Source organism: Branchiostoma belcheri, unplaced genomic scaffold (assembly GCF_001625305.1).
Source record: "Branchiostoma belcheri isolate BF01 breed outbred unplaced genomic scaffold, Haploidv18h27 scaffold157, whole genome shotgun sequence".
Classification (NCBI taxonomy): domain Eukaryota; kingdom Metazoa; phylum Chordata; class Leptocardii; order Amphioxiformes; family Branchiostomatidae; genus Branchiostoma; species Branchiostoma belcheri.
In genome coordinates this window covers 469,147-482,673 of record NW_017803013.1, presented here as the reverse complement: position 1 = coordinate 482,673, position 13,527 = coordinate 469,147, and the positions used below count along the sequence as shown (strand labels likewise).

The 13,527-nt window shown below is 38.7% G+C and overlaps 2 protein-coding genes across 2 annotated transcripts; one reads left to right on the top strand and one right to left on the bottom strand.

The window, feature by feature from the left end:
* Positions 1-25: 25 nt before the first annotated feature.
* LOC109465731 (platelet-activating factor acetylhydrolase IB subunit beta-like) lies at positions 26-4,132 on the top strand. Its single transcript, XM_019763125.1, has 7 exons — positions 26-147; positions 960-1,044; positions 1,509-1,598; positions 1,922-2,038; positions 2,477-2,599; positions 2,737-2,921; positions 3,160-4,132. The coding sequence occupies exons 2-7, from the start codon at positions 973-975 to the stop codon at positions 3,278-3,280; spliced, it is 708 nt and encodes a 235-aa protein (XP_019618684.1). The 5' UTR covers positions 26-147; positions 960-972; the 3' UTR covers positions 3,281-4,132.
* Positions 4,133-5,896: 1,764 nt separating this feature from the next.
* On the bottom strand, positions 5,897-12,763 carry LOC109465729 (UTP--glucose-1-phosphate uridylyltransferase-like). The gene is made up of 15 exons (XM_019763123.1): positions 12,543-12,763; positions 12,156-12,278; positions 10,994-11,101; positions 10,493-10,681; positions 9,858-9,991; positions 9,470-9,538; positions 9,195-9,328; positions 8,777-8,865; positions 8,399-8,467; positions 8,160-8,191; positions 7,730-7,826; positions 7,221-7,299; positions 6,794-6,957; positions 6,448-6,552; positions 5,897-6,188 (listed from the first exon to the last, which is right to left on the bottom strand). The coding sequence occupies exons 1-15, from the start codon at positions 12,552-12,554 to the stop codon at positions 6,081-6,083; spliced, it is 1,512 nt and encodes a 503-aa protein (XP_019618682.1). The 5' UTR covers positions 12,555-12,763; the 3' UTR covers positions 5,897-6,080.
* Positions 12,764-13,527: the final 764 nt, after the last annotated feature.

Sequence of the window (13,527 nt, the reverse complement as noted above, 5' to 3'; positions counted from 1 at the left end):
ACCCAAGACTTACTACTTTGTGGGTACTTTACGTATTGCTGTGCTCTTAAGTAAGTCAAAAAGCTTCTTCTTGCGTGCAGCAAGTCCTGGGTAGGAGGTTTATTCTCTCGCCCCTCTGCTTCAAGGCTCTTCGTCAGCACTTCTACGGTACGTCTAGTGCCCTTTCCCAGTTAGCTATACACACGCACATAACTGTCACTTGAATGTTTTAGAAAACACATCGGCCTGGGACGATCGTTGGGTGGGGTGTGGTGGAAAATCGAAAGGGCAAAAGGGAGGGGTTTTATGGAGTCTAATGAGTAGAGTAGAGACAGGCTCCAGAAATCGAGACAGGAAACAATCTGTGACTGTTACAACTGATTTAAAGATGCCGAAATCCAGTCATAGCATTGAAGATGTCATTGAATTTTTGTCACGGCACAAGTAGCAAGTCAAGCAGTGTCAACTGTCATTCTCAATCTCCATCGTGGCACTTCTGATCAGAGAATAAATGCCGCATACGGCGAATCTCAGGTAATATCCGAAGTTATAGGAGTAGAACCAAACTTTTGAAAAAAAAAAGAGCCACACATGGCACTTCGAATATGTCATTATTAGTATGCTGCTTAAAATCTCACATCTTTAATTGTTAACCATTGATACCACAACTGATGTGTTAAATTATTGGTGTTGAAATTAACGTTAACGTTACATCTGCAAACAAAGTAAGACTTTATGACTTGACGATGATTTTCAGCATGCATATGACTTCTTAGTTAACCGGTTTCAATGTTCTGCCTTGATGTTTTTACCACATATCTAATAGATGTATTACATATCAAATGTTGGGTTTCTTAAATGTAACATAACATGTAGCATTACAAGGCTTGCAGTATACAATATACAAGTGAGTGATAACGTTAAAGTTTAAACTGTTATTTCTAAATTATAAGTTTTAAGTTTTTTTTCATTTCATCTAGGAGGTGTATTGCCATGACGACCAACCCAGCCGCCACCCCTGTCCCAGTGGAGGATGTCCAGGGGGACAGGCGATGGATGGACCTGGTATGTAGGAACATTACCTGGCAGGGTAGCCTGGGTGTCAGACCCATAGCACACTGGACACAAAGTATCTCAGTGCTCACTGAGATACTTTGTGTCCAGTGTGCTATTGGTCTGGCACCCAGGCTACTGGCAGGGATAGTCTTGTAATTAATTAATGATGAAATTATGTGATAAACCATAAGTTGAAAAATGGTTTTAGAAATGTTAGTTGTTACCATTTGAGACAGTAGAATTGTATGCACTATGCACTTTTTTTAAAATGGACTTGGCCAGCAATCATTTTGTAATTGAATCTCAAATGCAGTAGCATGTAATATATTGGGTATAGTATGAACATCTGACACATAGGTTAACACATAAGCATAGGCTAAGGATGAAAGTGTATATTTGTTATGAATTGACAGGAAATGAAACTTTCGTGCCCAAGTACAACATGTAATTAAAGTCTGATGTAACTGTTTCAGCATGAACACTATGTGAGAGAAGCTCATGAGAAGGAACCTGAGGTTTTGTTTGTAGGGGATTCTCTAATACTACAGCTGACACAGACACAGGTAAGCTCACATATCAAAGAATGATACAAGTTTTGTGTGACACATTGTTGCTTCATTTTTAGTACTGGTATTTAAGAACAATGGTGAAACTGAAAGTTGAAACTCTGTAGCAGGTCTGCTGTATTAAAATCAAGGAACAGATTTCTGTGTTTAATATTTTATAGGCAGCATAAAGACCCACTCAGTTAGAAACAAATGTAAGGTACCAGCCCTATACCCATGCCTTAAATTTTGTTGCATTAAACTTAAAGTACATGTACATATAAAATGTATGGTAAAGACTGCTCAATATTACTTTTATCTGGTAATTTGTTGACCCACAGATATGGAAAGAGAAGTTTGAACCAATGCACTGCCTTAACTTTGGCTGTGGCGGAGATGCTACCCAGCATGTCCTCTGGAGACTACAGAACGGAGAACTGAAAAATATTGCACCAAAGGTCAGGTCGCTTCCCAGGTCATCTCCACGTGGTAGTCACTCATGTTTCATGTGTAAGGAAGGGTGAATGTGTAATAAATGATTGTTTCATCATGATTAGGGTAGTGGGATGATAGAAGGGAGAAACATGATGTAAATAATGGGATGAAATATTGAAAGGCAAGGATATCAGTTAAAAAGGCCAAGGCCAAAACTTGCCTTCTTTTATTATTTATTGAATGACGAGCCCCATGTAAGACAGTAAGTTGTAACTTTCAATGAAGTGAATTTAAGACCTTACCTGTAGTTCAGTCATGTTCAATTATGTGGTTCGTGAAACTTTGAAATCAGGTTTACCATGATAGTACATGTAACTGTAAGAGCTAATGGTGATTCACAGTCAGACATAGAGACAATATAGTAAGGCATTCGTATGCATTTGTAACCATCTGATCCCCAGGTTGTGGTGTTTCTTGCGGGGACTAACAACCACGGGCACACAGCAGAGCAGGTTGCAGGGGGGATTGAGGCCTGTGTGAGGACCATTGTACAACAACAACCACAGGCCAAGGTTTTGGTTTTGGTAAATAAACTTATTGTTTTCAAAATGTCCATTTGTAAGTCCATCGGTAATTGACATATTTGCTTTTCTCGAGGCTTATTAAGTAGTTTAAGCAGGTCATGTTTGCTTTATTGTCATTGGATGTTTTTTCACCCCAGACCATACCACCACGAGGCCACCAGCCCAACCCACTGCGTGTGAAGAATGAGGAGGTGAACAGATCAGTGTCCACCCTACTCGAGTCTTTCCCCAGTGTACAGTTGGTGGACGTGTGTCAGGGCCTTCTACAGTCAGATGGGACCATCAATCACAACGACATGTACGACTATCTGCATTTGACCAGGTAAGCTGTATGTGTGCACACAGTCACAAGGACATGCTATGTCAACACAGGTTGTGCAAACATTTATGTTGCATGCCCTCAGCCAAGACTCTTTTGTTTAGGTATTATATCACTCTATACATGTGTATGTCAGTTAGTGTAGATCAAAATGCAGAATGCCTGTTCTATTATCCAAAGAGGATTGAAGACCAAGTTTTAAGTACATTTGTACAGTAAAATGATTATCCTCTTCTTTCAGTTCTGGATATGCAAAATTCTGTGAACCCTTGTATTGTGCCTTGGCCGAGATCTTAAAAATGCAAGATGCAACTGCACTGGCGATGGATGCTGCAGACAACTTAGTGGAGACCCCAGACTGATGATATGCAGGACTGGTCCTCTTATGATGATCATGTCATCTCATTGTGGAAAGACGCAAAACTTTAAATCCACAAGTCACAAGTATGGGCTTAGTGGGTGACGGGCTTCACTAACTTGTATTTATAACCTGTATCATTCATTTATCAAGGTAAGCTTAAACCAAAAGCAGGGATACTACAATATCTACTTACATCTTCTTGTATTTTATATAACACAAGGATAACTCATTTTTATTTCACAACACAGACCCACCATACAGTTCCAAGCATGCTTATCTTAATTAGTATTATTAATTTTTACCAGTTCTAATAACAAAAGCACTTCAAGAAAAATATATACCTACTATACTGCTGTAGCAATGCTTTGGAAAGCAGCACCTGAAACATGGATAAACAACAGATGAAAGCTTTGCACAAAGCATTTAGTACTTCCTGCTGTTGCTGTTCATGTGATACTGTATGTAGCAAATTACAGTCAAAGTTATCTGTAGAATTAGGGTACTATCTGGCACTGCTGAGTAATTACATCATACCACCAAGTACTTTGTACGTGTACATGATTCCCAATAAGTCACTTTCTTTGCAGCTGAACATTAACAATATATATTATAATTACATTGTATCATGACAATGTATTCCTCTTTTTTGAGTAGTTTTATTACTGAACTTGTTTGGTGAATGACATCCAAGGGCACTAGCTGATTTGATTGAACAAAGTGTCAATGTACACAGCTGGAGAAATTGCAGCAACAAATACTTACCTTCTGTAAACTTAGTATAATGGTTAAAAACTTGTGTCAATGTCACTGTATGTGTCTACTAATAAATAAACAGGAGAATTCACCAATGATTGGTAATGTGTACGTGTATGTCTTTTCTCTATGACGTGGAGTTGTGTAATGTTACTGGAGTTACCCGGTATAGGCAATCACGCCCACCATCATCTGGAACATCATGTACATGAGAAACATGACCCATTTGTCCTTCATTAATGTATCCTCAAAGTGTATACATTTAAGAAGCTCTGGTGCACTTAGCATCATAAGAGTCATCATACATTATAAGACAGTCATCATACATGGTGATGTATATGTGTCTGCATCTGTGTGCATACATGTACATTATACATATCTCATGCCACAAAATGGGAGAGACTTTTTATAGATTATGCCAAGGGTACCCTCCACTGGAGGTGATGACATGAACAGATTTTGAAGATGGTTGCATCAAGTTCATTTGACCTCATTGAAAACCTTACTGCATTTAGCAAGCATACTATGTATGGCTATGATTTAAAATGTCATTTGTCCTTGTTTGTGTGTACCAAACACATCAATGAAGAAACAGGTGGTCCAAACTTGTAGTCATGATTTCCATTGAACAGCTGAGTGATTCACAGTACAGAGACATTTGATGGGTATAGGACATGCACTAATATACATGTCTTCATATAATATTAAATGGCTGGAAGTGGACATCTTTAGATGGCCCTTCTAACTGATGACAATTGGACTGCATTTTGAAAAGAATATCATTTCTTAATTTATTGTAATATTTTATCTTTCCCACAATTGATATGATCCTAAACTAGACATACAAAAAAGCGAAATTATGAAAACAAATTGACAATGCCACCTGGCCCATGCAATGTTTTCATAATGTCTAACAATGGTATTCTTATAGATTTTCTGAAATTTGGTAATGAATTCTTCACATTTCTATCTTAATTTTTGTAGATTTCTACTACAAGTTTGTCAATCTCATATTTGGCCATTAATTATTTCCGTTACAACAACCATAACTTTCAAGTAGGTCTAAACATGGCTCTTGATACTGCATGTAGTGTAAACTTGCCATTATTGCTAACTTTATCAACAATACAACACTGATTCCTCGGATTTTATCAGGATAAAGAAAAGGAACGGTGCATTAAAATTCTCACTGAGGCAACAAAGGCCTGCAGTAACATGCTGCCATGGGGACATGATTACATAATTTTAAGCATCCAGATTTTCACCTACTTTTCTAATATTTTATGAATGCAGCTGTGTAGTTTCCCACATCACTACAGTTTTTATGGGTTAGGGTAAATGTAAATTTTTCTATTTCAAAGATTATCAAGGAAATTGGAATTAACATGGTATAAAAATACTTATCAAAGGAAAATCACTTAAAATTTTAAAACCAACACCTAACAATGAAAAAAGAAAAAATGTTATAACATACTAGTATGCACTAATTAATATAATATGATCAAATCATAGCTCCTTACTCTGGGTCCATCAGCCAGACACTGATATAACTCTGTTATACATGTACATTGATTGTACTTGATGTTACATAGAATATTAGTACTACAAGTGGAAGCAGCAGATAAGCATGGAAGCAGCTGAGAAGGCTGACTACACTATTCCACAACATGGAGTTCCTCACTCCCAATACAGCATACCTTCTTTTTATCTTTAATCTGTTGGTGCAATTTGTACTAGCAGATCAAGGGTCTGTCCATCTTATGAAACAGAACTCACTACTGTTATCACCAAATACCACTGCACTTGTGATAGAACTTGGATGTTACCATAAGTGGCCAGTTTGGTCTTTTACTTGTCACGGGACACGTGGTTTTCTATTCTTCACACAGGGATGAGCTACCACTTGAAGCAAACCAACTTTGTACTATCAAGGTTTCACTGTGCGGTTAAGTCTTATCAAACACATGGCTCTATCTTATGATTTAGGTCTACATATAAGCCGTGTGCAGCAAGAGCTTCACGCAATGGTCCAGGACACAAGGTGGGCTCTAATGGTCCAGGATACGGAGGTTGCCAGACACTATCTTGTTCTCCAGTACTGCACCTGGTGGGATGTTGATACGATTCCCATGCTCAGCAACAATGATTACAGTACCCTAAAGAAGAAAAAGAAGTCAAATCAAGAACAGTGACCATGAACTTACATATTGTTTTGGCTGTTCATGAACCATCAGCTGTGAGAATACATCTCAATAACTCTATAAATAAATTATACATGTAGTCAGTTCTTACAAGGGCCACCAACTCTGAAAACTATCTGATAGTCAAGAAATCAACTTCCATAAAAAGCAATCCAATTGTTTGACACCCAGTGAGAAATACTGTAACATGCACAAGTTGGGACATAAGTAATACCTTCAACGATACATCTTTGCCAAAGGTGACATCTCCTGAGACTGTCAGGTGGTCCAGCTCTAACATGTCTGGGATGTTCTCAAAACGTCGCAGGAATTCCTGAACCTGAAACGACACGACACAACTTTTGTTCCTGTATGCTCTGGCATGTTGGTGTAACAAATAAGAATAATTACTCCCTGTAGTCGCCCATAAAAATTCTAGTCTATGAAGGATTGTGGCAAGGAGAGGGCTTTCTAGCTACAAGCTGCAATTTTTAAATGAATCATAAGAATGCTAACTACAGTGTATCATGCCTGTGGATATATATGCATCTTCACACATTCAGGCCAGAGAGAGAACTCACCTTTTCAAAGTGGGACCCCAGTTTGACTAAAGGAACAGTTTTGAACTGTCTCTTGGCACTCATGTCTAAAAAGCCATTGTCCATGTCGTACAGATTAGACATCACAAGCAGCAAGTCTGACGTCTTCTTCACAGGCAGGAACCTACTCCGTGGCACGTTGATCCCTATGGAAAAAGTTCATCAGTAGGTAACTGAGGAGGATGACAAACACACTTGTAATTTCTTGATTGATGACAGTAAGTAATTTGAGCTGTTAAGCTTGATAAAAAACAAATGCACTTTTAAGAGCTTAAAGATTCCTTTGGAACAAAAGGAAAAAAGAGCAAGACTTTCATGTTGCATAACAACGGGTACATGTGCATTGTGATAAGGACATTGTACATTTTATTCCTCCTTACACCCTCACAAATAGAAAGAGTTGATGTACCAATGGCATTGTCAAAGTTCTTGATGGCAGCCCCAACAGCAGTCTCCAGCTGGATGACACCAAGCCCATCTGCTAGTGTCTGAAAACAAATGTACCACTTGTCACTTCAAACTAATATTGTGGAATATAATGTCATCTCTATGAAGAAATCCTGAGTAATGTCATAAATAATGCACACCTGAACTTTTGTATGGTAAAATCACCTTTAAATTGGTTACCCCACATCCAATTCTAGCTGACAGTGTCTGACACAACAATAAACTTGCACATGATGCCAATTGAAAACAAACAATACCAATGTTGACATTACAGACAATCCAGCTGTGATTCGTATGAGGCATTGATATAACCTACACCATCACCAAATGGCGTTGGAATTGGCAAAGCAATAGAAATGACATATCCATGTGAGCATGGTCTGCACAAAGGATAAAGTGGTTTACTGAGTTGAAGTATGGAAGTTCTATGCAGTAAATACAGCCTCTGATATAATCTTGGATATAACTGACCTTGTTGTTTACAATGACCTCCATGTCAAGTTCATTCTTGTCCACCAGACGTTTCATGGCAGAAAGCTTCATCCACAAGTTATTTGTGTTGAAGAATCTGTGGGGAAATGTGCTGGGTCAGACTAGAGAAAATTCTGCATAATTCACATTTATAGTATGTGGTCAACATTAGATATCAAACATGAAGATACCTCTGAAGTGAAAAAATATCTTGCAAATATTTATCATACCATTTCTGTGTGCATACAGTGAGTGAGTCATTTCATCTCCATAACTTTGGCTTCAATTAGCCTCTACTTTCCCAAGGAAACTGTTCAGAAGTCTTTCATGCAAAAATACATCCCCCCCATAACCAGCATGTACTTCACAATTTACCTATCTATCTGGAGGAGAGCTTTTTACTTGCTGCTACAAGAATGTAGACACTTACTTGAACTTTGTCACTGACTTGAATTCATCAACCTGTATTCAACAAAAAAGACAAATGTCCAAAATTACAAGGGAACAGATAGCTGATTTTACAAGTGATAATCCATACATGTAGGTTTGGTAATGGTGTTTTCAATGGGGGTTAAAGTAAGATACTTGAGGAGAAGTGCATCACAACTTTCTTGACTGAAATTCTGTACATCAATCTTTCTTCTGATGCACATAGGAAAATATACATACATGATCCTTGTGCACTTGTGCTATCTCCAGAAGACGCAGCTTGTCCTCATATCCAACCAGTGTGCCTCCCTGTGGTTGTAGGATACAGAGTTGTAATATAAAACCAGTAAATGCTTCAAATGCATATTTGCATCTTAGTAAGGATTGACAAAAAGTACTATTAACAATGTTGAATCAGGCACTCCATATTTTCAAAGATTTCTGATTTAGCAGTTCTCACAACACTTCTATCGTGAGAGTTCATGTCCAAGTAACTTGCTCCAATGAAAAATACTACCGGTACAACAAAATACACTGTACTACAAATTAGTTCTTCTCTTCAGCCAATTTGATACATGTATTATTTCAGCTAATCTAAAGGTGCAACATGTACATTACCTTGACATCAGCCCGTGTCTTGTCAGTCACTTCCATAACATATTCACATGAGGGACTATTCGGCGGGTTCACCATATGGTTTAATATGCCTCTTCAGTTAAGGTCATAACTGGCAATTCATGCTAACTACATGTATATTACATTAACTTTCCCATGTAGAAATATTACTATTACAAGAGTATTCTTTGATTTGAACAGTTGTGACAACAGGGTGTAATTCCATTAGTTTGGCAGGGAAGCTGATACCTCAAGCTGATACACATGCAGGTTATACAAATCCACAAAAATAACTGTGCAAACCGTAGGACAAGAAGCATGACTATACACAATGCTTCAATATTATTACCCAACTTATGGTATAAGAAGTACGAACAGTAGTGGAAACAACAATTACAGCACAGTAGAATGGTAAGGATACTGAAGTCCACAGTTGCTCCAAGGTTGTCGATGTTTGACACAAAGACAAATTCCTTGCCTTCCTTAATGAACTGGTCCAAGAGCCCAGACTCTGCAAAAGCCTTGTAGGTGTCCCCATGTCCTGGGGGATACCACCTGCAGGAAGGGGGGGTGTAGAGGGGCAGACATCAGTACTGCAGTTACAACCTAAAGCTAAGTTGATTTGATTTACTATGTATATCCCAGCCAGAAACACAAAAGTAGAACAAACCTCTGATAGTTCAAATATCTACTTACGCTTCCAGGTTGGACTCAGACACATCTGTTGCAATGGGAAGCAGGGACTCCTTGTTTATTCTGGGATACCTGACCATGGACACATGAACAACCAAAATTGTAGCAACTGATGATAAAAATGATAGGAATAGAATTTCTACAATACGTCATAAAGCAATTGTTTTTGACAAAGGCAAGATGATGCAATGAATTATTCCTTTGCCCATTGCCCCAAAAGTTCTGCATTTTACAAAACTTTCATAACATGTTCCTTCTCACTATGACAAAACAACAAAAGTTTCATTGTTTATCATCAATTTTTCCAGTCATAACACTATACATGTACATATAAATTTTATTATAATAAGAACTATTTTGTTTTAAGGATATGACTTTAAGTGCAGCCTACCTGCTCTGGTTGAAGGTGAATATCTTAACTTGGCAGGACTTGTACTTTCTCAGAATCTTCTCTGTGTCTTCATCAGTATTGAAGGAGTTCATGAGAACCAAAGGCACTTCACTGTTGTACCTTCGGTTCAATTCCTACATGGAGATAATACATAATATCTCAGACAAGGGAAGGAGGACGCAGCACTCTGGACACAGCCTGTAATGCTTGATCAGCTGGTATCAACATTACTGTTTCTTTTATTTCTGAACTAGTTTGGAGTAACTTGGAGGAAATAGAGTTTATCAGTATCACGTGGGTCTCATGAAGTAATCTACCCACCTCATTGCATCATACCTTATCTCATTTACATGTCAATGGCTATACAAGTTTCAAAGTTTCAAGTCCTTGTCTTGTTTTTTTTTCAGTTACTCATGTAAGTGTTGACAAGTTCTGTTAGTTCATTACTGGAAGTGACGTTAAAGAAGAGTGGAGAATATTACTTGAAATGTCCAAAAGTAATATCTGTAATTTATCCAATAGTAGAGTATGAATTTTCTATGAGTAATAGGGAAAATAGTTAATTCTGAGGTCTGATGTCTAACAACATTACATGACATACAGCAGCCAGATCTACACCTGTACTGTGTACCAACCTCAATCTGCTGCACGGTCAGGTCCAAAAAGGTCAGGCCACTCCGTACAGAGATGAGGCTCTTGGGCCCCTTGCAGCCCATGCTGGTGCCCAGGCCTCCATTCAGCTTCAGCACTACCAGCTTACTCAGTAGTTTGGAGCAGACCTCGGGTGTCAGCTCTCTCTGATTTATGTCAGCATAAGGTAACACCTGCAATACAGAATACATCTAACTTCACAGCAGTCACTTCTCAATTCATTCTCACCGCTCTCAATAGCAAGCAATGGCAGATAGCTACTAAGTAAGGTAAGAAAATCTTCCAAGGTACACTGCTGTCTTTTGTAACCCCTATTCTTATCTAATGTGTACCTCACCGCATTTGTTCCGGATGTATGATGATGATGATGATGATGAAATGCATCTACAGCATACTGCTGGCTCTGAGACCTTTTACTTTGAGAAGAAGTTATTTTTTTTCAAAAGATCTCTGTATATTCTATTGTAATCTTTAATCAGACTTACAGCACCCTCCCGCAGAGGCTGGATCTTTTCCCAGTTGATGTGGGGACTTTTCTCTTGGAGAAATCTGGTGAAGAGCTTCTTGAAGCCTTCAAAATCTTTCTGTAGTGTCTGTAGGGGAGGAAAGTACAGATTGACAAAATTACAATGATTAAACAAATAGCTGCTGGCCATTAGAAAGGGTATCTATGATGTTGGTACAGATTTATTTACAGATTCCTGTTAATACAAAGCAGATTACGCACATACCTAAGGTAGGTGTTCTGCTGAGAGGTGATTACATGAAGAAAGTAACAGTAATGACCATTTAAGAGATGGCAAGGAACCTGTGAGATAATAGGCTCTGGGTCTGAATCAGAGACAAGACTTATTTACAGAATTTGTTACAGAAAGTTAATGATAAAGCTGTAATTGATATTTAAAAAATGGGAAGGGGACAATGTTATCAAGAATGAATCTAAATCCATATTAATGTAAAACAGCTGTGGTGTGATTAATCCAAAATTGAGAAGTTACAAAGAAATACAATAGGATAACAGACTAATCCCTCCATCCATGTCTGTCCATGTCTACACTGTGTTTGCTCAATCATGCTGACTAAATTTTGAGGATGAAGATGTCTAGTTTTCAGCAGAAGTGGAAAAACTTGGCTCAAACATGTTTTCCTACTAACATTAGTAGACATTTTCATGTTTGTAAAAGAGCACTTAGTTGGTGGACACAGTCATGACCTGCACTTAACTTAATTAAGGCTTGAGCATACAATGTGTTCAAACCATAATCTAGATAAGCTGTTTCTGGAAATTTAATCCTTCTGATATGTACAAACACATTGTTTCCCCTGTAAATAAGTGGGCGTGTCCTGAGAACACTGTAGACCCTTTCTCACATTCTTGTCAGAACTATCCTACTAAACACCTATTTCTGGTTTGTACATGACCTTGACAATTCACCACTCGGGAGCAACACCCCCTCCATGCATTTTTATGGTACCAATCTACCAGGGTATTTAACACCACTGAACCCTATCTTGATCTCTGAACACAATCCCTATACCCGACGTCTATTAGTTTTTTTAGGAAGTTTAGTGGTATTTGGCAGGTTTAGCTGAAAACCTGTGTACACAGATAGGAATGCGTTACGGCCGCACAGTGGGGTGACTAACCTTCTTGGCAGAGTCATCTTCCGGTGCCGTGGCATACAGCTTGGCCAACTCCGCCTCCATGGCCCGATATGCGTCCTGCTTGGCCAGAAGCTGGTAATCGTGTGGAGCCCACTGCATCGTGGTCTGTACAACAAACAAGAGGTGTGTCCTGCCATCAACCCATGTTGTTCTTGTCCAATAAAAATCAACCAATCGCAATTTACGACTATAGTACGAGTGGACTTTGGTATTGTGACCACCCGGTCACTCGACACGTCAGCGTTACACATTAACTTAATCATCTGAGGAGAACAATCACGGGTCACTGGTCAATAGATAGCACAGACGTTTCAACCATTAACGCCAAGTTTGCCGGGAAACGTAGTAATAACGAAGTTGAGAACTTACAGACGCCGCCATCTTCGCGCGGTAAGGTGAACAGAAGGACGGCGGCGGGGCATGCGCAGTGGGAGGGGCACGTCTGTCACGTCCCACGTACCGAGGAGGTTAATATAAAGACCTAACCATGTATAGGGGATATATCAGACATTTTCTCTTGGAGTTTTCCCTGGGAAAAGTTTTCCAAAAGTACGGCAGGATTTTCCTTCGCCGAGAAATGTTATGTTGTTGACTTTGGGAGTGAGTGAGTTCACAGGAGTGAGTTATGACTGTGCGGAACAATCCACAATCGAAAGGGGGTGTGGCTGTCTTTCGGACAGTAATCATCAACATTGGCAACCTAACCAAATGGTTCTAGAGGCTTTGTAGTGAGCATATACGTTTCTTATTTTCTCCATATTCTTACACTTCTGTACGTACAATGTCAATACACTTTGACTAGCCGGTGCTGGAACCCTGACCCTGTAAGCAATCCCATGTATGAATAGATTCGTCCACACTATCCATGGATCATCACACCTGAAAAAAGGTTTTAAATGGGACAAATTAACTGACAGTACATCTACAGCTATTTTCGTATTAAAGTTTAGATAGGACGTACGATTTATAGAAATCTAATTGCATGATTACAACTGCTTAAATTTGTACTGGGTGATGCAACAGCAATGTGCACTTCAGTCAGCAAGCCTGATGTAATCATTGTTTAGTTATCCAGAGTTGTGTACTGTACATTTTGCCCAAGTAAATCAACCTAGCTCACTCACAATCTGGCTTATCATCCATTTTCTTAGTCTTGTGAAGGTATGTTGTGTTTACTGATAAATAGAATCGGTATAAAATGAATTAAAGGAAGTATTACACAATATGAATGAGATAATAAAGACACCTCTATAAAGAGAGGTGTGATCTTACATGTCATTTCGTCTTATTCTCAATCCTAGTAACTGTTTGGCACAAAGCCTACATGTACCAAATGAGTATTTGTGGAGAGTTC